The following is a 23,523-nucleotide window of genomic DNA, read 5'->3' as shown; positions in this document are numbered from 1 at the left end:
TCAATTTCAACCAACATTCACCAGCTACGACAATAAACCTAGGGAAGGATGGTAAGGACCAAGGGGTTGGAGTATCCAAGACTAGAATCGAGACACGATTTCGAGACTGAGATGAGAATGTGGTTCTAGACGAGAACTCGACAAGACGAGATAAGAACCCAAACAAGACAGAAATCCTAAATGCAATCACCAACCGAACCAAAGTTGAGCTGACGATTGAGCAGAGATCCTGAGTTCAGGTGTGCCTTGACTATCCAATTCTTAGTGCCAAAATATAGCCGCCAATTAGTGGAGCAGGTCATAATCTTTAAATGGAACGTGCCAGCTAACTAAACTCTGGAGAACTGGAACGTCTAAACCCTAGAGGCTGGCGCGGTTGGATTCATACTATAACACCAACCAGGATAATTACAATTAATGCTTGCTTTCAGAATTGATTAGATTTTCAGGGAGGTTATTGTATTCCAATACATTGTCATACTGACAACAACGAACCCTCAGATTGAATCTGCTTCTGTATCTGGGTATTTAACAGCTTGTCCAGTGCATTGATACTGGAACAGTCACATCTATTCACTGGTGTGAAACCCCCTTTTACCGGGCATCTCTGGAAATGCCATTCGCTATAGCCACTGGATTCTGCAGCAAGAATCCCACCTTTCTCAGGCGTTGCACATCTGGGGAGTATATGACTTTAGTTCTGCCAAAATCTGTGAGGTTGGGATGTCTTGCCCACCCAAACCCCGGTTTGTGCCAATGCTGTGTGATTTACTTCCCCCGGCAATAGCCTGTCGGCAAGAAACAACAGATTGTACACTGCATACAATTAATCAGAAGTATATTTAAGAATGTTAACTTAAGTAAACAGTTATCAAGGAAAGGGAAAAAAGAACAAAAAGGGGCCATTGTACTTAAACAGTCACATATGTACAGTGGAGCTTAAATCTTGAACTTGTCTGTAACTCATGAGCTGGACCCTCTGTCTGTGTGAAAGCACTCACCACCTTCTGAATGTCACTTGAAATCCATCTTGACCAATACAGGGGAGTATTGGTCCTTCCTCTTTAAAGCCATTCATCTGCACAAAGCACCTTGTGCAACAGGATCAGCATCCTCAGCCATCTTCCCTCCTGTCTTCTCCCAGCTCCTGCCAACAAAGACCTCTCCACCCAGTGTTCCCTAGAACCTTCTCCTAATCCTACCATGCTGATTGGCTGACACCAGAGTCCTACGTTGAACAGCAAGCCTCTTGTGACAGCTCAAATCCAAACAAGGTGAAAGCAGAAAAGACTGCTCTTACAGAACTGGTAGAATGAAATACTTGCAGCATAGCAGTAAAAATCTTAACCAGGGCATTACAGGTGATAATGTGATGGAATGAGCAAGACCAGCATCACGAGGAAATTCAGTAAGACAAATAAAGACAGCTCTTGAACACAGTTGATTTTGCAGGATAATATTCCACCTTTAATATCTCTATTTTTCCCTTTCAGGGTTCTTTCGAAGACCCTGACCTTGAGTTACACGCTGATTACAGTTCTTTGCAGGAATGGGACCCACTCTTGGAGTTTCATAACTGGCCGTTGTTGTTTGGCACGCCAAGGGCTTGGCCTAAGAGTCCAGCTTGGCTTTGGAGGCCTAGGATCTCGGGAATCTGGAGACCAGTGGATCGAAGGTCGGTGTCACGGCAGGAGACCCGTGTGTCGCCAGGGCAGTCAGATTATCTATGGCTGTGTGCCCAGATCTTTGGGTACAGGGCTTGAAAAAAAAAAAGCAACATAATGGACTTTTAACATCATAAACCATCGAGTTGATGGTTATGTCTCCCCGCTTGCTGTGAAAACGGAGACACCTCTCTCTCCCTTAATAGGGAGAGAGAGAGAGAGAGAGAGCCTGTGGTATGTCGAATACTGGGTGAAATGTGAAATCTTTGGGGTCACTGCAAGTCTGTGTCTTTGCCGTTGCTTTGCTCATGCTTGAGTGCTTGGTGGCGGTGCCGATGCTTTATTTTTGCCGATGGTGGAGAGGAGGATTGTTGCATGTTGCTGCTTAAGCGTGGGAGGGAGGGGAGCTGGGGGGTTCTTGGGGTTCTGACATTTAACTATCGGTCATTCTTTGCGGCAGTGCTGTGTTTTCGAGGATGGTTGCGAAGAAAAAGCATTTCAGGACGTATATTGTAAATATTTCTCTGACATTAAATGTACCTTTGAAACCTTTGAGATATCAAAAGCACCCAAGGAGACAGTGCACAATAAAAAGCAAATGGATTATTATATAGTAAGACAAAACACAAAAGTAAAAATTTGAGATGTAATACATTGTATATTTACTATTTCAATAATATTTGAGTAACCCTGTAGATATTGTTTGATTAAGCATTCTTGTTTGTTTAAATAATTAATTATGGGTATTATGTAAAAATGTGAACTACATACATCATCATGCTACCACATGATACATGAGCACTTCACTTGAAATAAACATGAAGTTAGACCTACACCCCCAGGTTCCCATGACTTCTTTTGAATTACTTTAATGTTTTGAAGTTACAAAACATAAAATAGTTAAACTATACAAAACCTACAAGTTCAGTGTTTAGAGTTACATCCGGAGCTTTGGGCTTCACATTTTTGGAATGAATTTGAATGGAAACCCGGGGAATTTGAATAACTTCGGGGAAATGGAGTGAAGTTAAGATGGTGCTAAACGGCGACTCCTTTGCTTCCATCTTCAGAAACAGCTCTGTTTCCATCTTTAATCTCTCTATTTTTCCCTTTCAGGGTTCTTTCGAAGACCCTGACCTGGAGTGACACACTGATTTCGGTTCTTTGTGAGAATGGGACCCGTTCTCAGGGTTTCAGGACTGGCTGTTGTTCGGCATGCCAAGGGTTTGGCCTGAGAGTCCGGCTCGAATTTGGAAGCCTAAGATCTCGGGGCATTGGAGATGGGCGGATTGAGGGTCGTTGTCATGGCAGGAAACCCGTGTGTCGTCGGAGGTGTCGGGATATCTGCTGAGGGCCCGAAGACCCGGGATCTTTGCGATCTTCAGGCACAGAGCTCGATAAAAGCGATGTAACGGACTTCTTAACATTGTAAACCAGTGAGTTGTTTCCTATGTTTCCCCGCTTGCTGGGAAAATGGAGACACCCTTTTTCTCCCATTAGGGAGAGAGAGAAAACCTGTATTATGTTGAATGCTGGGTGATACGCCAGGTCTTTGGGGTCACTGCAAGTCTGTGTCTTTGCCGTTGCTTTGCTCATGTTTGAGTGCTCGGTGGCGGTGCTGATGCTTTAATTTTGCTGATGGGGGGAGGGGGGATTGTTGCATGTTGCTGCTTAAGTACGGGAGGGAGGGGAACTGGGGGCTTCTTGGGGTTCTGACATTTAACTGTCGTTCATTCTTTGTGGCAGTGCTCTGTTTTCGAGGATGGTTACGAAGAAAAAAGCATTTCAGGACGTATGTTGTATATATTTCTCTGACGTTAAATGTACCTTTGCTTTGCTCACGCTTGAATGCTATTGGTTATGCTTGCTTTTTTTTGCCGGTGGGGGGGAGTGGGGATTGTTGCTCACTGCCACTTATGCACGGGAGGGAGGGGAGCTGGGGGGGGGGGACGGGACTTTGGGGTTCTTACGTTTATCTGTCATTCATTCTTTGGACCATTTCCACATGACTTGTCTTCACAGAATATTAGGCATCAGATGGCAAGACAGAGTACCAGAAACTGAAGCTCTCTCTAGAGCAGGTCTACCATCAGTCCACACGCTGCTGATGAGAGCATAGACAAGGTGGACAGGTCTTGTCATCCACATGCCGGATGAGCGCATACCCAAGCAGCTCCTTTTTGGGGAACTCTCTGCTGGAAGACGCTCGCATGGAGGGCAGAAGAAACGTTACAAAGACACACTAAAGGCCTCCCTGAAGTCGCTTGACATAGACACGACCACCTGGGAAACGCTGGCACAAAACTGTCCTACCTGGCGCGGCCTCATCCACAAGGGCTGTCAAGCTTACGAAGCAAGGCGCATTGCTGAAACACAACATAAGCACAAGCTGCGCAAGTCCAGAGACACCAGCGCAACAACTACAGTGCCTACACATGTCTGCCCAACGTGTGCCAGGGTATTTCGTTCCCAAACTGGCCTGACCAGTCATCTTCAGACACACTGCATCCAGTCTCATAGTGACTAGTGGTGTCGAGGTCTTCATCGATGGTGACGGACGACCAGCCCAGCCTTTGGAGCACTTCTCTGTTTTCGTGGGTGTTTGCGAAGTAAAAGCATTTCAGGATGTATATTGTATACATTTCTCTGACATTAAATTGAACCTTTGTACCTTTGAACCTTTGAGGTCAGAAGCAAAGGTTGTTTTCCAGTACAACTGATGAGATTGTGGTAATTTTTACACAATTCTACATAGCCAAGATAAACTGTTAGCTGCTAATATTCCAACAAATCTTCCCCAAATATTTCTGGTGGAAGAAAGCAGCTCAATGTGAAGAATAGGTTCAGGAACATTTATCAATTTTTTTGTTCTGGACTTTCAGACTGCTAAAGAGGATTATGGCTCACTGTCATTACAGGAGAATCTTAATCACTTCATCAATTCAAGTGGATAAAGCTCTGAACAAACCACTCTAGGCTTCTTGCCAATTATCATTTACTTTTGACAATTAAATCAATGGAGGGACAATGCTAGCAATGTCAAAGAAAACATTTATCAAAGATTCAAGCTCATTCCAGTGAAGAACGTTGACTTACAGGTCAAAAGTGAGTCCGTTCTTCTGTAACCAGCATAGCTTTTGTTGGACAGCCAACTTCTTGCTTTTGCCTGGCTTAAATTTCATTGGGCTGGTCATTTAAAAATGTCCACATAATGGTTTCTGTTTCTTCACATAAAATCTCAAAAACATCATTATTTTATCCTATTCTAAAATCAGTTGAGATTGGACAGAAGAATCTCCATTTTGGTTTCCAAAGTTTTGATGGTTAATGCTAATTATAAACATGGTCCAAGCCTTGATCCATGCGGGACCTTTCCATCTTTCACCACTGTGTCTGTTCTCTGTCTTACAGACAAATGTTCTGTTACTTGTCTCAGCTTCTACATGCTCTGAATTTTCTCACTGCACTTTTAAGCAGTCTTTTCCAAAAATCTAGATCATATGTATCCGTGCATTTTTCTGTCTACTAATTATTTTATTTCTTCAAGTAGTTCAGTGGTTAACACAAGCATGACAGTTTTTTCAAAATTGATGTCTATTATTCATTTTTATGTATTTTTTAAATCTCAAGTGATTTTAGGGTAACTGGCTTATCTCTCATTGGACACCTATTGCCCTTTCTAAACCTTTTTTGGTGAAATTACTGAATGTATGTCTTTGATATCTCTTACTTAGATACTTTTAAAATGCATGTATTTAATCTAATTAATTAGATGTTGGGGATTATGCAATGTGATTGTCAGAAGACTTTTCAGAACATCAAACATATATTGAGTTTGATTAGTCATAGAGTCAAGCAGTATGAATACCGGCCTTTGGCTCACTAAGTCCTTGCTAACTATCACACAACTTTCTACACTAATTTCAGCTCCCTCATATTTCAATATTCTTTACATTCCTGCCAATTTCTCCCAGATTGTGCCTTTCACCTATATATCTAGAGAAACCCCTGAACTCACAAGGAGAACTTACAAACTTCACACAGACGGCACCCAAGGTCACCAGAGCTAATGGGAAGTGGTTCTACAAGTTAGTTTAATATACCAGTGCTTAGTTTATATTTTGGTTCTTATCTTTGTATTTTAAAATGTGTTTACATCACTAATAATTTCACATTTTGATATTTTTTCTGACTTGATCCATGCCCTGATAAACACTGAAGAAAAAAAATTAATATTTTTATCAATTGCCTTTTAAAGGGCTACATTCTTATCCATAGTTATGTGGAAAAATCCATACTAAAGTATTTATTGTTCCTTTCCATGCTGCGAATGTGTAGTGCAGATGCCACTAAACCATCGGTTTGCTATACTAAAGTATTTTTAGAAATATACATGAAGATAACTTATATTAATACGTTTGTAATTTGTCTTCTATTTCTTGGTAATTTGCTTTTCATTTAATTTCCTTGTCTTTCCTTTCATTTTCACTTTTCAATGTCTTGCTTGCCTTGCAGTTCATATACAATGCCGAAATCTTCCCATCAACTTCTCCCTTGTATTGTCATTAATGGTAACTCCAGTTTTCAGGGAAATGTATTTCCCAAACTCTGCAAACATTTTTTAAGATTTCAATTGATGTGCTACATAATTTTATTGTCTTAAATTCTCCAAGATGCTCAGAATATCTAATATCCTAGTTTTGGTGCCCTTTCTTGAGTCATTTAAGGTCAAAATATGATTGGTTTCAGTTAATCAGTTTAGTTCATTCAACTCATTATGTCCTTGATCGTCAGCTCCTGTTTGTTATCTTTGTTTAATCATGCACTGGGCTATCTACCTACAAAGTAATGAAGCTTTTATTTAAAAATTGGCCTATTACTTAATATGTTACTTTCTTTAAATAAATGAAAACATTTCCCTGTAATATTTACTTTCTTGGAAACTGAACACTTGGAAATCTAAATTTGCTCTTGTTCACTGACATACCCATGCAAAAGACAAAAAAGTAAACATTCAAAACAAAATTTATATCAAAAAGCCTGGGGTGCCTAAGACTTTTGCACAGTAATGCATGTGCTTGCTATCTTATATGTGCTATGTGTGCCTTGCGCTGTGTGTAACTGTTGGTACTATGTTTTGCACCTTGACCCTGGAGAAATGTTTGTGTGTATTCATGGGTATATGTGCATGGTTGAGTAATAATTAAACTTGAACTTGGCTCTGTTGTTGAGCTATCTGCAATTACTTAAAATGTGGAACATAGCAAGTTCAGTCCATTGTGTACAGCACAGCACCAGAGCCGATACAGGATGTGGTCGAGAGATCAGCAGCTGCAGAAGGGGGAGTGTTAGTCAACATGAGGTCACGGTCACTGCTCAGAGAAGGGTCAGAGATCCACAGTGCTTGGAGTTTAGAATTAATCAATTGCACAAAGCTGCTGGTGAGCACAGCCTCATCATAAACACAAGAGATTCTGCAGATGCTGAAAATCTCGAACAACACACGTACAGTGCTGGATGAACTCAGTACCTATGGAAGCGAATAAGCAGTCGAAGTTTTAAGCTGGCATCCTTCATCGGGACTGGAAAGGAAGGGGCAAGAAGCCAGAATAAGAAGGTGGTGGGGGGGGGGGGGTGGTGAGGTACAAGCTGGCAGGTGATACATGAAATTAGGTGAGGGGAAAGATGGGTGCGTTGGGGCAGGAGGAGATGCTAGGAGGTAATAGGTGGAAAGGTAAAGGAAACTATAAAAGGAGTCTGACTGGGAAGGAAGTGGATCAAGGAAAAAAGACACCAGAGGGTGAGTGGGTGGGGAGAAAAGAAGGGTGATATCGAGATCAAAGCTCAGCAGCTGCTGGTGCAAGCAGATGTATAGTAACAACTATAATCTCCTTCCTGGTATAGATCTCCATGTGACTCTTTCTCCATATAGAGAGACTGGAATCGAGTGCCTTTGGTTTTATGACTCCATGCAATAATGCTGTGGTACTAGGTCAGATAGTCCTTTCCACCTCATGTCATGGGGTAGTGGGGGTGATGGTGGGGATGACAGTGACATAGTGTAGAGACACAAGGGTCTGAGATGGTGGAATCTTAAGTAACAGACTAAACTCAGTGGGTCAGGCAGCATCTTTGGAGGAAATAGACAGTCAATGTTTTGGATTGAGACCCTTTACCCAGACCGGAAGAGAGAGTGGAGATAGCCCTGTAAAAATGGGTGGAGAGAGAACTGGCAGGTGGATCCAGTTGAGGGGTAGTGACAGGCAAAAACAAAACTAAACAGCGGTGTAAAGCTGGCATAAGTGGAAATAATGTCCTACACATGTGGTCCAATTACCAGATAAATTTTGGTAAAGCCGAAGGTTAAAGCCCGGAGGTATAAAACTTAAGGTAGAGGCCTAAAGAAGTCATAAGGGCCTGAAGGAGTTACAATGGTTTGGGTCACTGGGGTTACAAGTCTGTGTGAGTCCAGAAGGTGAGGCCTGAAGGTCAAACCCATGATCGGTGATCAGGAGTGAAGTCCCGAATTGGAAGCCTGAGTGTCTGCAAGTCTGAGAATCTAGGGACAAGGAGTGGAAGCCTGGACGTGGCCTGTCTAGCTCTGTGAGTTCTTGTTTTGTTGCTGTTGCTTCTATTGAGATTTTGTTGGCATGCTATGTTGACGCCAGAATGTGTGGAGTAACTTGCAAGCTGCCTGCAGCACATCCTTGGATGTGGTGGTCATTAATGCAAATGACACATCTCTCTGTATATTTTGAAGTATGTATGATAAATAAATCTGAGTCTGAAATACATCTGAATTGGAAATAAACTTTTACCACACCTAGTGACAAAGCACCAGACAATCGCATAACAGAAAGAAAACAACAATGAATGGTGGGTAGATGATGAGTCATAGGCCATAGGACCTTTTCCTGTGCCATCTAACTCTATCATTCTCAAAGAGGAGAGATACTTGATTTTGTGGATCTGTTCTCTCTGCAACCTGTATGCACTTATATATTGTCAAGATGTACGGCTCACTGGGGTAAAATGTGCCCAAGCTACAGCAGCTTTTATCACCCTGTCCAACATCTTTTTCCTTGGTTAATTGGTTTATTATTGTCACACTTACCCAGACACAGTGGGCAAAATGTGTTTTGCACACCTTCCATACAGATCATTACATCACATCAGTGCATTGAGATAGTACGAGGGAAAACAAAGCGCAAAATAAAGTGTTAATGGTTACAGGGAAAGTGCAGTACAGACGGACAATAAGGTTCAAGTCCATAACAAGGTAGAATGCGTGGAAATATATTCAAAACTGAAATGTTTTAATGTATTTAATCTTGTGATGTGACAAAATGGAACCTGTATAATCCCCGAGTGCTTTGCTATAAACTTAGTGTGTACGTGGCAGGAAGCACGTAATGTCCTGACCACTGTTCATTGTGTAACTAAGGGGAGGCTGATATACTGTGTGGCCTTGAATATTGCAGCTGCTAAATGGAGAAGCTGACTCCCAGAACAGATAACAGCCAAAGAATAGCCTGAAAACTTGTATAAAAATGAACATTGTAAGCTGCAAATCAGAAGCTGACTGCCATCCATGGAGTGGAGGTGCTTTTCCTTGCAAGTAATAAACATGCTTTTGAACAGATCCACTCTATGATTTTTTTTCGGTTCTTTGTTATAAGACCTAGCAAAAGATACCTGACAGAAATGATGTCAAGGGTCCACCTTATTATATTAAGGTGCCTGCAATAGTCATATCAGTGGGATAGAGCTGTTCTTGAGCCTGGTGGTACAAAATTAAAACTCTTCCATTAATTTGCATAAATGCTTTTTAGTTTCATATTTAAGATGTTGAAATGTTCAACTTGATAAACTTTCTCATCCAATTCTTTCTCATTACAGTGTTTGTGATTTTCACATCCTTTTTGCTACAAAGAACCTATCAAGAAGCAAAAACCATTATGAATTGAGCTTTTTGAATCTCATATTTCACATTTAATCCTTTCCATAAAGTTTCAGACCTCAGTCTTATATATTATGTCAGGTTGGAAGGTACCTAGGCGGAATATGAGATGTTGTTCCTCCACCCTGAGGGTGGCCTCATCTTGGCACAAGAGGAGGTCATGGATTGCCACACTGGAATGGAAATGGGAATGGAAATTAAAATGTTTGGCCATCCTGAAGTTTCACTTGTAGCGGATGCTGTGGAGATGCTCGGCGAAGCAGTCTTCCAATTTATGATGGATCTCACCAATGTAGAGGAGGCTGCATCAGGAGCACCGGACACAAGGGATGACCCCAGCAGACTTGCACTTGGAAGGACTGTTTGCGGCTCTGAATGGAGGTGAGGGAGGAGGTGCTTTAACCAACTTCTGAGCAGCTTAGTCACTAATTGACACGCCCAGTCCTAATTGCACGGTATTGCTGATGCGCGAAGGTGTGAGAGACTGCTCTGAAGGTGAGAATTCCTGGAAATGGGCAAATAGAGAACACCTTTGCTTGGACAGTTCATGATGCTGACATCAGACATAAAGTGCAATTGTATTCCACCAACATTGCTGCTCCTCTGCAAGTATAGTCACTGTTGTGAAATCTGCAAAGTGCAGATCATTTTGGAAACACTCAGTAGCTCAGGCAGCATCTGACCAATGACATTCAACCTGAAATGTTAACTTTGCTTCTCCTTTTGCCCAGCAGTTGTTGATATTACAATCATCAGTGTGCTTTAGATGATGGTGATCTGTTGATCAAAACTATATTGTCTTCTTCTTCTTCAATGTGTCTTGTGCGTTACACGCTTGGGCGATCATGGCTTTCCACATCGAATGATCCCACACAGCGTCAATGATATCTTGCACACTTAGATCTGTTAGTTCTTTCACAGTGTTCATATATTTTCTTCTTTGCCTTCCTCTTCCGCATTTCCTAGGCATACGACCTTGTAATATAAGGCATTCTATTTCTCTCTTTCTGATGACATGGCCCAGGAATTTAAGTTTCCTCTCATTTAATGTTCTCATTAAAGATCTTTTTGTATGGGCACGTTGGAGTACTGTTCAAACTGAACCAACAACCCCAAGGCCAGGATAAATAACACAGAAAATATTGCCTTACTCAATAGTGCTGCTGACTCACAGCTCTACAAAACATAGTTCCATCCTGACACTGGATGCTATCTGTACAGACTTTCTCCTGGGTGCTCCACTTTCCTCCCACCTCCCAAAAAGACACTGGTAGGTTAGTGTAAAAGGGAAATTGACACAAGGTTGAGAGAAAACAAGCTGCAGCATTACAGAGGAATAAGAGGGGAAATGGGACTGATGGGATGACTCTTAGCATGGACTTGACGGGCCGAATGGCCCATGATAACCAGAATTCAGAATGTCTTGAAAATATAGAAGTTAAAAAAAAAACTCATAAGATTGATGAAGTCCAAGTCATTAAATACTGCTGCATCTATAGAGATAGAATTGTCTTATCTAGTTAGATCTGCATGTTTCATGGTGGCAACTTCAAAGTTCTCAATATCTTCTCTAGAAGAATAGGGATGGGCTTGAACTCTTAAAATCAGAAGGATAAAAGCTGTGCTTTTATGCTGCAGATTCTTAATAAATCTGGTATTCCATACCGATTTAAAATTGAACTTATGCATAGTGCACGAGAAATTTTATTCTCTGGGTTTAGCACATGAAAGCAACACTCTGCCTGGAAGCTGTGTGCGCTACAGATAATGTCAACAGGGAGTAAGTAAAAGGGAACTTCTGTACTGAAGCGATCTCAGAGGAACCTCTGGGTCAATGATCCATTGGATTTCACAGATCTAGTGCACTTAATTGACAGCAGTCAGATGAAGGGAAATTCAATCTCCAATTTGACATTTCACTTTCAGATGAGGAATGTGTTTCATGTGATTGATACATTTCAGACACCAGTAGTAGCAGACATTCTCACATCTGAATTATTCTTCCTCTGTTGTAGTCTGACTGAAAGTGCCATGTGTTTAAAGTAAAAGGAAGCTTGGGATGAAAAAGCAATCACTAATCGAACAGTATCCACCCTGCTCAGCCAGAGATCACAGATGTCAATTGGCCGTCAAAGGCAGCTGCAATACCCAAAAGGCACTACACGCAGGCTTTGGTTCTTTGTGAGAATGGGACCCCTTCTCTGGGTTCCACGACTGGCCGTTATTCGACATGCCACGGGGCTGGCCTGAGAATCTCGATCGTATTCGGAAGTCCAAGATCTCAGGGCTCTGGAGACGGGCGAATCGAAGGTCGGTGTCACGGCTGGAGACTCGTGTGTCGTCAGGAAGGCTGGAAAATCTTGCGCTGTGAGCCCGAAGACCCGAGGTCTTTGCAATCTTTGGACACAGAGCTCGAAAAAAGCAATGATACGGACTTTTAACATTGTAAACCAGCGGTTGTTGTTATATCTCCCGCCCGCTGTGAAAGTGGGGGACACCTCCCTCTCCTTTGCCAGAGAGAACCTGTGGGCTGTCAAATTTCGGGTGAAATGCGAAGCCTTTGGGGTAACTTTGGTCTGTGTCTTTGCTATTGCTTAGCACACGCTTGGGCTTGGTGGTGGTACCGATGCGCTTTTTCTTGCTGGTGGGGGGAGGGGAGATCGTTGCTCGCTGCCGCTTACACGTGGGGGCGGAGCTGGGGGGACTTTGGGGTTCTCATGTTTAACTGTCATTCATTCTTTGGGGCACTTCTCTGTTTTCGTGGATGCTTGTGAAGAAAAAGCATTTCAGGATGTATATTGTATACATTTCTCTTACATTAAATTTGACCTTTGAACTTATGAAATCATTTTAACCATTGCATGGGGATACATACATTCCTGAACCAGGGGCACACTGCAAATGTGTCTATCACAACGTCGCTATACGTTGCAAGATGGAATGTGGTTGAAGAGGGATGTTTTATTGTTGTATTGCTTATGCAAGATTCTGGTACAATGCAGGACAGCTGATAACCTATCAGAGAATTGGAAACGTGCAGGTATTTTGTTGGCATGTACGATTTTTTCCCTCGTTCCCATGCTGCCTTTTCAATCCCTGGATGACCAAGATCACTCAGCAACCACACGAAATGTGACAAAATAATCATGGACTGCATGTTCCCATCAAGAGCAAGAGCAATAAGATAACTACAAAATAATCCAATCAGATGCTGATAATGAGAAAATTGCTGGAAAGATTCTCCACTTCAAACATTGGCACTCTATCATTTACAGCCACTTAGATAAAAAGAATTAAAAAAAACATTGTCATTGAAAAATTTGATCAGTACAAGTTTGGTTTCCTCTTCAGAGACTGGATAAACTTGGGATGTTTCCTCTGGAGTGCCAGAGGTTGAGGGGAGTTTGATAAGATTATGAAAGGCATAGATACTGTAGAGTAGACAGGGAGTATCTGTTTCCCAGCATTGAGATGTCTAATACCAGAGGGCATGCATTAAAAGAGAGGGAGGGGGTAGGTTCAAGGGGATGTGAGGGGTCAGTTTTTTTTTTTACTCAGAGAGTGGTGGATGCCTGGTATGCATTACCTGGCACGGTGGTAGAGGCAAATACACTACAGGCTTTTAAGAGATGTTTGGATAGGCATATGGACATAAAGAAGATGGAGGGATATTGACAATGTGTAGGTAGGAGGTAGGAGGGATTAGCTTTTGATTTGCTTTTTTAGCTGGTCAGCACAACATTGCAGGCCAGATGGCTGGTTCCTGTGCTGTACTGTTCCATGTTCTATGTTCAAACCTAAGCAGGTTTAACATGAACCACGGTTGTTTACAGTTAACAACAAAGAAGCCATTCGGCCCTCTGAGTCTGTGAAAATGCTAGGACAATCTGACACCCTGTTGAGTTGTCTGTGCACTAGAAATGAGGACAGTTTTAGCACAACGCAGCGTGATGCACACACTTACCCAAAATATGCTTCATGACGGCCTGGTTCTGGTTCCATATGGTGTTGAATGTTTCTATTCTGGCCTTTCCATCTGTCAGTGGGTTTGCCTTCATCCAGCCTCCACAGGCGAAGTTGTAGAAATTGTGGCAGGGGTCGACAGAGCGATCCAAGGCTTGGAGGATACTGCTGGCAACCTTGATGCAGGACTCAGTCAGGCAAACTTTTGGGGTATCTGCAATGGAAGGCACATTGATATCCAAAGATATTTAGCTAAATTATTGTCATCTAATACCACTGGATATACATAACCTGGCAAATAAAGTTCCTAAAGTACTTTGAAATTCTTGCCAGAACACAGATGTAAAGTCAAGGCCTCCTGTGTATAATATTTCACCCTTTGGAAGAAACAAGACTATTTCAGGGAGATAGATTCAACAGTTATCGAAAAATACCTGTTTTGTGTAATTAATGAGCAAGCACACACTAGTGAGCTTGGAATTAATTCTTATTCATTTGGATAGAAAGCTGAACTTTATTTTCTCAGAGAGAAATCTTAACCTGCTCATTCCCACTTGCTAATCCACACCTACCCCTGACTCACTTTAATGGAGATGTGGCAACAGTTGATTTGTCCCAGAACATTCTGATCAAAGTTTCCACCAAATTGGGCACATCTCATCATCAGAGCTAAGGTAGATGAAACTATTTGCTTAAAGAAAATAATAATGTGCAAAAGATGTTGAATGCAATGGGAATTTGAGGGGGAAGGAAAGGACGTGGGAGGTACTCTTTCATATGATAATAGGGTAGAGGTGGCACCCCTGCCTGGATGACAACAACTCTGATTTACAGTCCAAGTAATTGAATTAGTTACCATGAATGCCAAGGAGACAACACTCCTCACATACAAGCTAAAATTTCCCCCATCTCCCCCAATTGACCCACAAAAACCCGTGTGAAGAAGACAGTGGGTGTGTTCAATGCTCAAATCCACTGCAGCACATGTGCTGATCTCCTCATTCAAACTTTTGGCATTATTGTCAAAAATGTTCTCATCCCTTGACAGCTGCAACACATTATGCAGTCCCAAACCTTCGGCATTCACCCCTTACAAAATTCAAATTCTGAAAAGGAAACCACTTGATAGAAGTTCATACCCCAGCCTTCAGTTTGTGCTTATACCTTCATGTTACTTGAGGTTTTAATCACAGAAGCTTCAACTATAATTATCAAACTCCTGTTAATGTCAAGAAGCCACCCACAATGTCGATTGATGCATAATCTTACTTGCAACAATACCAACAGTAGAACGAAGAATTGCTCAATTAAAGCTCATTGAAGCTCATTTTGAATCTACCCAAATATGTACAATGTCTTCTGTTCTACTGCTCTTCGATAAGATGAAGGAACTTATGGGGTGACACAGTAGAATAGCAGTTAGCGTGACGCTATTACAGCTTGGGGCGTCAGAGTTCAGAGTGCCGGAATTGAACTGTCTTTAAGAAGTTTGTACATCCTTCCTGTGAGTGAGTGGGTTTCCTCAGGGCACTCTGGTTTCCTCCCACATTCCAACAGTGTACCACTTAGTAGGTTAACTAGTCCCGTGATTAGGCTAGGGTTAAGTAAGTGGGTTGCTGGGTGGTGCGGCTCATTTGGCCAGAAGGGTCTGTTCCATGCTGTATCTCTAAGCAAAACAATGAATAAATCACCTGAATGAATCAAACATCCCAGAAGTACCAAATTACCTCCCAACCTCAAACTTCCCATAGTCAGATTGAGAGAAACGAGAGGAAACAGACCCACCAACTGGATGACGTTGTACACTCTGACACAACAATTTAATTTCAATTAAAATAAACAAATCAATTGCAAATCATGTGATATCCACAAAATAAATACATTACTGTCCATGTATTTGTGGGGTTAATAGGGCTTCATGCAGACGTGGTTTCTAATATTCCATTGCTGGTCCTAGATCTATTTTAATGTGCTTCTAGTGTTCATCCTGAAACATTATCTCTATTTCACTCTTGGCAGATGACTTCTGACCTGCTGAGCCTCTCTGCAATCTTCCTGCATTTCTGCAGCCTAGTGCTACTCAGAGATGTGATCTCTTAGATGTAGGGCAGAAGACTGGACAGTTGTTTGGTCAGCATGAACCAGGAAAGGGATAATCACTCAAAGAGTTGAACTGCGCGTGCATGTAGCGAGAGCGTCTTGGACCTCCAGGTGGTCCACAGCAGGGGTGAGTGATAAGTTTGTGGCTCAAGGTAGAAGGAGATGAGTTATACAGCTCTTGTTACATTCATGTGCAGTTCAAATCTTTGAGTGAAAATGTAGAAAGTTTGAAGTTTCTCCTCATCTCTTTCTACTTTAGGCCACTCACCCCTGCCGTGGACCACTTCTGGAGGTCCAAGACGCCAACCTCTACAAAGAAGGGATCTGTATGCTCCACGGCCGCTGGACTAAGTGTGTAAATATAGGAAAAATAAATGTGCTAGGATTTCGAAAAGTGACTCCTTCTACCCTAGGCCATGAACTTATCAATCACCCCTCATATATAACATATATAATCATATAATGTATATAGAAACAGGACGTTTCTCTGAACCAGGATGTTAAGCTCAGTAGTACACATAGCACACGAGAACTTATGAAGACAAGGATAAAATCTACAAATGAATCACACATAAATAACAAACTACTCATACAAACATTCTGGCTGACTGCAGCACTGTCTGGTACGGGGGGAGGGGGCTACTGCACAGGATCATTGTAAGCTGCAGAGAGTTATAAAATTAGTTAGTTCCACCAGGGGTACTAGCCTCCCTAGTATCCAAGACATCAAGGAGCAGTGCCTCAGAAAAGTGGCTTCCATCATCAAGAACACCCACTACCCAGGATATGCCGTCTTCTCATTGTTACCATCAGGTAGGGGGTACAGAAGCCTGAAGGCACACTCTCAGTGATTCAGGAACAACTTATTCACTTCTGCCATCCGATTTCTAAATAGACATTTGAACCTCTGAACACGATCTCAATACTTTTTTTAAAAATTTCTGTTTTTGCATTACTTACTTCAATTTAACTATTTAATTTAGATATATACTTACTGTTGTAACACGCTGTAAGGTTTCACTGCTAATGTAATGGCCTCTGTGTAATGTTTCACTCCTAAGGCTGAGGTAATGGTTTCTCTGTAGCAGCAATGTTTGGGTTATGACTAGAGATAACGGGGTATATTAGCCAATGAGCAGGATGTTGCTCTTTCTTGTGTGTCAGGGAGCAGGGATTTTCTGGTCTTTTGTCGGGAGAGATGAAGAAAGAGTTGGTAGACCACTGGATGGACTGGACTGAGGAGAAAGGGTCCGAGGGTTGGTTACGCTCGGAGGAGGATGACGGGAACAAATGGACGACACTGTGTGCTCCAACATTTGTGCATTAGACTGTTGCATGAGAATGGACCCTTTTCTTTTTTTGTTTCTTTACTAACCATATCCTCAAATTAATAATTATAAAGCTCAATAGTTTAATCGCATATTGTGTGCTGTTCGTTATTTTGTGGTACTGATTTGTAACAGGGGACACATTGCACAGCATTCACTCAAATGAGATTTCTTAAGTTTGGAGGGCCGGGTGGGGGGGGGGCTATCATCCCCTAGATTAAGCTGCTAGCCAAACCGAGGGTTACAATTGTGGGGGCTACGTTCGGGATAGATTCCGTTGGATGCTGTGTGATTACCCTGAGCATTGAACCAGTGGGGTAGATATTTGTACTCTGGATGAATTGTTAATTCGCCTGTTAAGTACTGTTAAAGTTGCGAATGGAGATTTGATAAAATGGCTGGCGCAGCTCTCGTTTTAACGCAGACCAGTGCTGACGTTGCAGTAGCTGCAGGCGGAGATTTCAAAGACAGGGTTCTATCGTTTCTGAGGAGTGAGGGGAAGGAGTGGCCAGATTTGGAATGTCTAATTAGTCCATGTCCCCCAGTGAAGAGTGAGAATTCTGAGTTAGTATCCGCCCTTTCCTCTCTGGCGAATAATGGAAAAATGCCCAGGTTCAAAATCCCAGCTATGGTATCCTCTGGAATTACACCCACCCCTAAAGGGGGGCAGGAGTACAAGACTTGGGCGGAGCAGACCCCTCAGTTGTTAGATGAGTGGCAGTGCTCTGATGACGTAAGGAGATAGGGATTGGTTGAAAGTTTGAATGGGCAGGTCGCTGACGTGAGAGCTGTCAGGTTGAAATCTCCCATAGCGACAGCTGTCAATTACATTTGTACATGCAAGCACTGGACAATGCTTTTGGTCTGACTGGAAGCCCAATGGAGCTCACGGTGGTGTTTCAGAACATACGTCCAGGAGAAGGGGGAGAAGCTTTCTGCTTTTATTTTTCGGCTAGAGAGGCAGCTAAGTTGCTCGTGGTGCAGAGGGGTCATTCAGGCGGCTGAGGTGGATCAGTTAAGAATGGATCAGATAGCCAGGGGCACCCAGTCCCATGACCTGATTGCTTGGGGTCTCCGACAGTCTCGTAAGACGTGCCCCCCCCCCCCCCCCCGTTGAGCTGATCAGAGAGGTGCGGGAATAGGGGGAGTGGAAGGGCTCCGTCAGCAGGATACTGTCCTTGGAAGTGGACGCCTGTAATGAAGTGACCACGGATAGCATGCTCCGGGGAGTGGTAGATGAGACTGCGGCAGAGTTGAGAACGGAGATGTTTCGGCTGTTATCAGCAGGTGTGACCCCCCCCCCCCCCCCCATATGATGGAGCTGATGGAGGGGGGCGGATTCCCCAAGGGGACGAACAATGCAAAGGGTTGCTGGCAGCAGGTGTCACGCCAGAAAGAGAGTGAGCCCCCGGGGACCTCAGCAGGGAGAGTCATTGAGAAAACCTAGAGGAGACCCAATGAGGGAACAGCCTGGTGTCTCTGGGGGAACATGTTCCCAGCAATGTACCAAGGAACCCCTGAAAGCAAAAGGCCCAATTACTGAAGGCTTAATAGGTCCATCATCCAGTGTGTCGCTATGAGTAGAGGGCATTTATGCTAAAGCCATACTCAACATGGGGTTGCCGGTCACGTTGTTGTACCTTTCGTTTTACAACCGGTACCTGAAGCATTTACCATTGACGCCATTCAGGGTACTGGAGATCTGAGGGCTTAGTGCTAATGATTATCCATAGGATGATTATTTGTCAGTGAAGTTGGAGTTCTTGGAGGCCGATGTGGGAGTGTCTGAGGTCCTTGATATGTCTGTGCTAGTTTGTCTGGACCCTGTTGAGAAGGGCAGCGTTTCAATTCTGGTGGGGACCAACACCCATCTTGTGAGGAGGCTCATGGGGGCCTGCAAGGAGAAGGCCGGCGAGAGCTTTCTGGGAACATGCACCTGGTGTTTCGAGCTACTTTTGAGGATGTGCGTGGCTGCATTAGGCCGGATACCAAATTTAGACAAGGGTCTGTGTGGTTCACCCAGTGGAAGCCAATGGTGGTACAGCCCGGGGAAGTAGTAAGAGTGATGGGGACCCTCAAATTTCCCAGAGTGCCTGAGAGCGAGGCCCTCTTAGTGGACGCTCCAGAAGACCATGAGGGGGAGTCGGGACTTCCTGCTGGGGTACTGGTGAGGCCTGAACTGCAGAAGCCCTCGGTTGTACAGGCGAGCAGGATGGCAATGATTGTCAGGAACACTACGAAGGGGGAGGTCACCTTCAATCGGGGGATGCCCTGGCACATCTGTTCCCAGTGACAGTAAGGTCTAGTGCCCCTGTGAGACATGCTGTGGAGAAACTATCGGAAAAGGGGGGAAAGTTGACCGCTGAGTCATTCAACTTTGGGGACTCCCCAGTTCCTGCAGGTTGAAGAGGTGGTTGGTAGAAAAGATGTTGAAGCTGGAAGGTGTCTTTTCCACTGACGAGTTTGATGTGGGTTGTTCCAAGAGTGGGTGTCACACTATCTGGGTGACTGAGGATACCCCGTTCAGGGAACGATTGCAGCAACTGGCCCCTGCAGAGGTGGAGGACGTTCGGCAGCATTTGTGTAAGTTGAAGGAAGCTGGGATCATCACCAAGTCCCGAAGCCCTTCTGTGTCCCCAATAATAGTGGCCCGACAGAAGAATGGGAGAGTACGGATGTGCGTGGACTATAGGACTCTGAACAGGCGCACCATCCCTGATCAGTATGATGTCCTGAGGATTGAAGATGCGCTGGCCTGCCTGAGTGGTGCGAAGTAGTTCAGTGTGGTGGACTCGAGGAGTGGTTTGTACCAGATCCCCATGAGTGAGGCTGACAAAGACAGCATTGATATGTCCCCTAGGACGCTTCCAGTTTGAAAGGATGCCCCAGGGCATCTCGGGAGCTCCTGCAACCTTCCAGTGGGTCATGGAGAAAGATGGTGGGGGATATGAACTTGCTTGAGGTATTGGTATATCTGGATGACCTCATAGTGTTTGGATCCACCTTAGAAGAACATGAAGCGAGGCTGCTGGGCCACCTGAAAGCTGAAAAGTTAAAACTTTCCCTGGACAAGTGCCAGTTCTGTCAAATGTCTGGTAGCTATGTTGGGCTCATAGTCTCAGGGAGTGGAGTAGCTACTGATCCTTCTAAGATAGAGGTGGTGACCACGTGGCCAAGGCCCAAGACCGTGAGTGCCTTGCGTTCATTCCTTGGGTTCTGTGGGTACTATTGGAGGTTCGAGAATGGCTATGCGAAAGTGAGTCACCCTTCAAATCAGCTTCTGTGTGGTTACCCTCTCTTGGGGAAGAAAGGGAGGAGGACAAATGGAGAGGAGGGTAAAAAGTATCTTAGCCCTTTGGAGTGAGGTGGGATGCGATATGTGAAGAGGTTTTTCAGTCACTGAAGGAGCTGCTGACACAGGTGCCTGTGCTGGCTTTTGCAGACCCCCGATTGCCATATGTACTGCACAAGGATGCCAGCCGAGAGGGCTTAGGGGGCATCCTGTATCAGGATCAGGGCACTGGGTTGAGACCTGTTGCATTTGTCAGCCGGAGTCTGTTACCCTCTGAGAAAAACTATCCCAAGCACAATTTGGAGTTCCTGGCATTGAAATGGGCTGTGGTGGATTAGTTGAGTGACTAGCTCTATGGTGCCAAGTTTGAGGTGAAGACGGACAACAATCCCCTCAGTTATATCTTGACCTCAGTGAAATTGCATGCCACAGGTCATCGATGGCTGGTGGCATTGTCTGCCTATGATTTCAGCCTGAAGTACTGGACGGGAAGCAGGAACAAGCTGATGCTTTGTCCTGACGTGCGCCTGAAGGGGAGAGTGGGAGAGTGTTCCTGCCCAGGGGTGAAAGCCATGCGCCAGTTTTCCATCACGGTGAAGGCAGAGGGAAGATGAGCAGTATCGAGCGGTAGATCAATTGGGAGCTTCTGATGACGCCATTTCACAAGCTTGCTCTAAGCTGACTGCTCTGAAGGCAAGCCATTTACTGGAATTGAGTCCTGGGGAAGTGATTGCTCAGAGAGCAGTTCTACTGGCCCTGAATGAAGCTGAAGATCGAAGAGCACTGCAAGTTGTGAATTCGATGCATATGGAGGAAGGCGCTGCCTACGACGGCTGCTCCTTCATCCCACTTGCAGAGTGCAGGGCCCCTTGACCTGGTGTGTGTGGATTTGCTGTCAATAGAGCCAGATGCCAGCAACATGGCGAATGTCTTAGTCATCATGGATCACGTCACCAGATATGCGCAAGCTTTCCCTACCAAGGATCAGAGGGTGTCCGTGGCGGCCAAAATGTTATGGGAGAAGTATTTCATTTATTACAGCCTCCCCAGGGGGATACATAGAGATCAGGGATGGGATTTCAAGAGTAGGCTCATTCATGAGTTACTCAGCATTCTTGGAGTTAAGAAGTTGAGGACCACGCCATCACCCGTAGTGTGATCCCCAGCCCGAGAGGTTAATCGGACCTTGCTAGACATGCTCGGAACTTTGGAAATCAGCAAGACCAAGTGGGGTCAACATATAGGACAACAGGTCCACTGCTACAACTGCCCACGAAATGAAGCTACCAGGTACTCACCGTATTATCTGATGTTTAGGCAAGAGGCAAGGTTGCACATTGACCTTTGTTTTGGGACTGGGAAAGAAGACCTACCACCGAAGACTTATCTGAAGTATGTGTCTGATATGAGAAAGGAGCTGAAAAAGGCTTATGAATTAGCTTCCAAGCAGAATCAAGGAAATAAGAGGAGGTATGATCAAAAGGTTAGGTTCTCCCAACTCATGCTGGGAGATCGAGCCCTCATAAGGAATTTGGGACTACCTGGGAAGCATAAGTTGGCTGACCACTGGGCAGCTAAACCCTATAAAGTGGAGAGTCAGATGCCAAACATGCCAGCTTTCCAGGTGAAACCAGAGGATGGGAATGGGCCTGTCTAGATTCTCCATTGGAACCACCTTCTGCCTCTGGGACAAGAGGTGCAGGTTGACCCAGAGCCCAAGCTCGAGCCTACACCTAGTAAGAGGACTCTGCATCATCTGCGAAAGACCAACAGCAGGAGAGATTAGACTGGCCCCCGCCCCTGAATGCGATATGAATCCAGAGGATGAGGAAATGGAGTGTGGTATATGCTGCCTTTTGCTAACTCCCCGCTGATTGAGGAAGAGGTTCCCAGTCCTTCTCACGCTGAGTCTGGTGAAATCAGGGGTCTATCTGTGGACAGACTGGGTTTCAGCAGGACCATGAAAGGGATGAAGCAGGGCTCAGCAAAGTGGCAGAGGGGTCCGAGTTGCCACAGGGCACGAGTGATAGATGGGGGAGGCCTCGCCATGTCGACCAGAAGTATCCCAAGGAGTGTCTGGACCTGAAGAAGTAGATGACTGGGTAAGGAGGTCTCAAAGAATCAGGAGACCACCAGATAGGCTGGCCCATGTAGCACCAGGGGTATAGAGTGTGGCATCTATCACTTTGGTGAGCTAAGTCACTGCCATTGACACCTGGGTTGGACTTTGTGCTTTGTATGAGGGGTCGCAAATTATCTCAATGTCATGAGGACATGACTAATTTTGGTGGGGGGAGAGTTAACACCCTGGGAAAGGCTTCACTGCTAATGTAATGGTCCTTCTGTAGAAGTCATGTTTGGATTATGGTTAGAGATAACGGGTGCTTTGGAATGCGAACCGTCCACTGAAGGGAGTGTGTTTTCATGTTGTGTGCCTGACACTGGGGTGAGCTGGGTCTTTTTGGCTTGGCGGGAGATGAAGGGAGAAGACACCAGAGAGAAGAGGTCAAAGGACTCAACCCGGAGTGGGGCCAAGATCCGACGAAACCCGGGCAAATCGAAGGAGGGTCTGCGAAGGAGAAACCGTGAGCTCCAACTTGGGGACATTGGACTGTTTCATTAAAATGGGCCCTTTTCTTTTTTGACTTTTCCTTTACCTACCCTTTAGTCGAATTAAGAATTATAAAGCTATATCATTTAATTGTATGTGGTGTACTGACTGTTATTTCATGGTACTTATTTGTAACAGGGTAACAATTCATGCAGCATCCACGCAAACGGGGTTGAGGTGGGGGAAAGGCTTGCACCTCCATCTCACATGTTTGGCGGGGCCAGAGATTGCCTTCCCTACACTTACGCAGCTGATGGAACCGGAGTGTTTCATTAGATAGACTCAAAATGGAATTCTCCAACTTTAGGTAACTCACACTTCCTTGCTGTTGGTTTCAGAAATGGACATTTTAGCTCAGTATTGTTTTCCCATTTACATACTCCAACTTGCTCAGCAGTTCTCACAGCTTTATGATCAGTAACACATTACATAGTCAAAAAAAAGTAACCTGCAACTTGACTGATACATTAAGACATTTGGTCTCACCCTATCAGAGATATTCCCTTCATTCTCCCTCCCTCACCCAACTTTTCTGACTCCATTTGTTTTCTTTCTTTCCAAGTTCTGAAAGATGCCCAACCTAACACATTAACTGCTTCACTTTC

The 23,523-nt window shown here is 44.2% G+C and overlaps 1 protein-coding gene across 5 annotated transcripts in view; it reads right to left on the bottom strand.

Moving 5' to 3' along the window:
• LOC140188698 (endothelin-converting enzyme 1-like) overlaps positions 1-23,523 on the bottom strand; it is a 214,600-nt gene that overhangs the window by 82,653 nt on the left and 108,424 nt on the right. For all 5 annotated transcript variants that reach the window (XM_072245232.1, XM_072245231.1, XM_072245230.1 and 2 more), the window contains one exon: positions 13,589-13,801. In XM_072245232.1, the coding sequence (XP_072101333.1) occupies positions 13,589-13,801 (213 nt within the window). The remainder of the gene's footprint in view (positions 1-13,588; positions 13,802-23,523) is intronic.

Source organism: Mobula birostris, chromosome 27 (genome assembly GCF_030028105.1).
Source record: "Mobula birostris isolate sMobBir1 chromosome 27, sMobBir1.hap1, whole genome shotgun sequence".
NCBI lineage: Eukaryota > Metazoa > Chordata > Chondrichthyes > Myliobatiformes > Myliobatidae > Mobula > Mobula birostris.
Note: the sequence above shows the minus strand (reverse complement) of the source record. Positions and strands in the feature narration are given on the sequence as shown.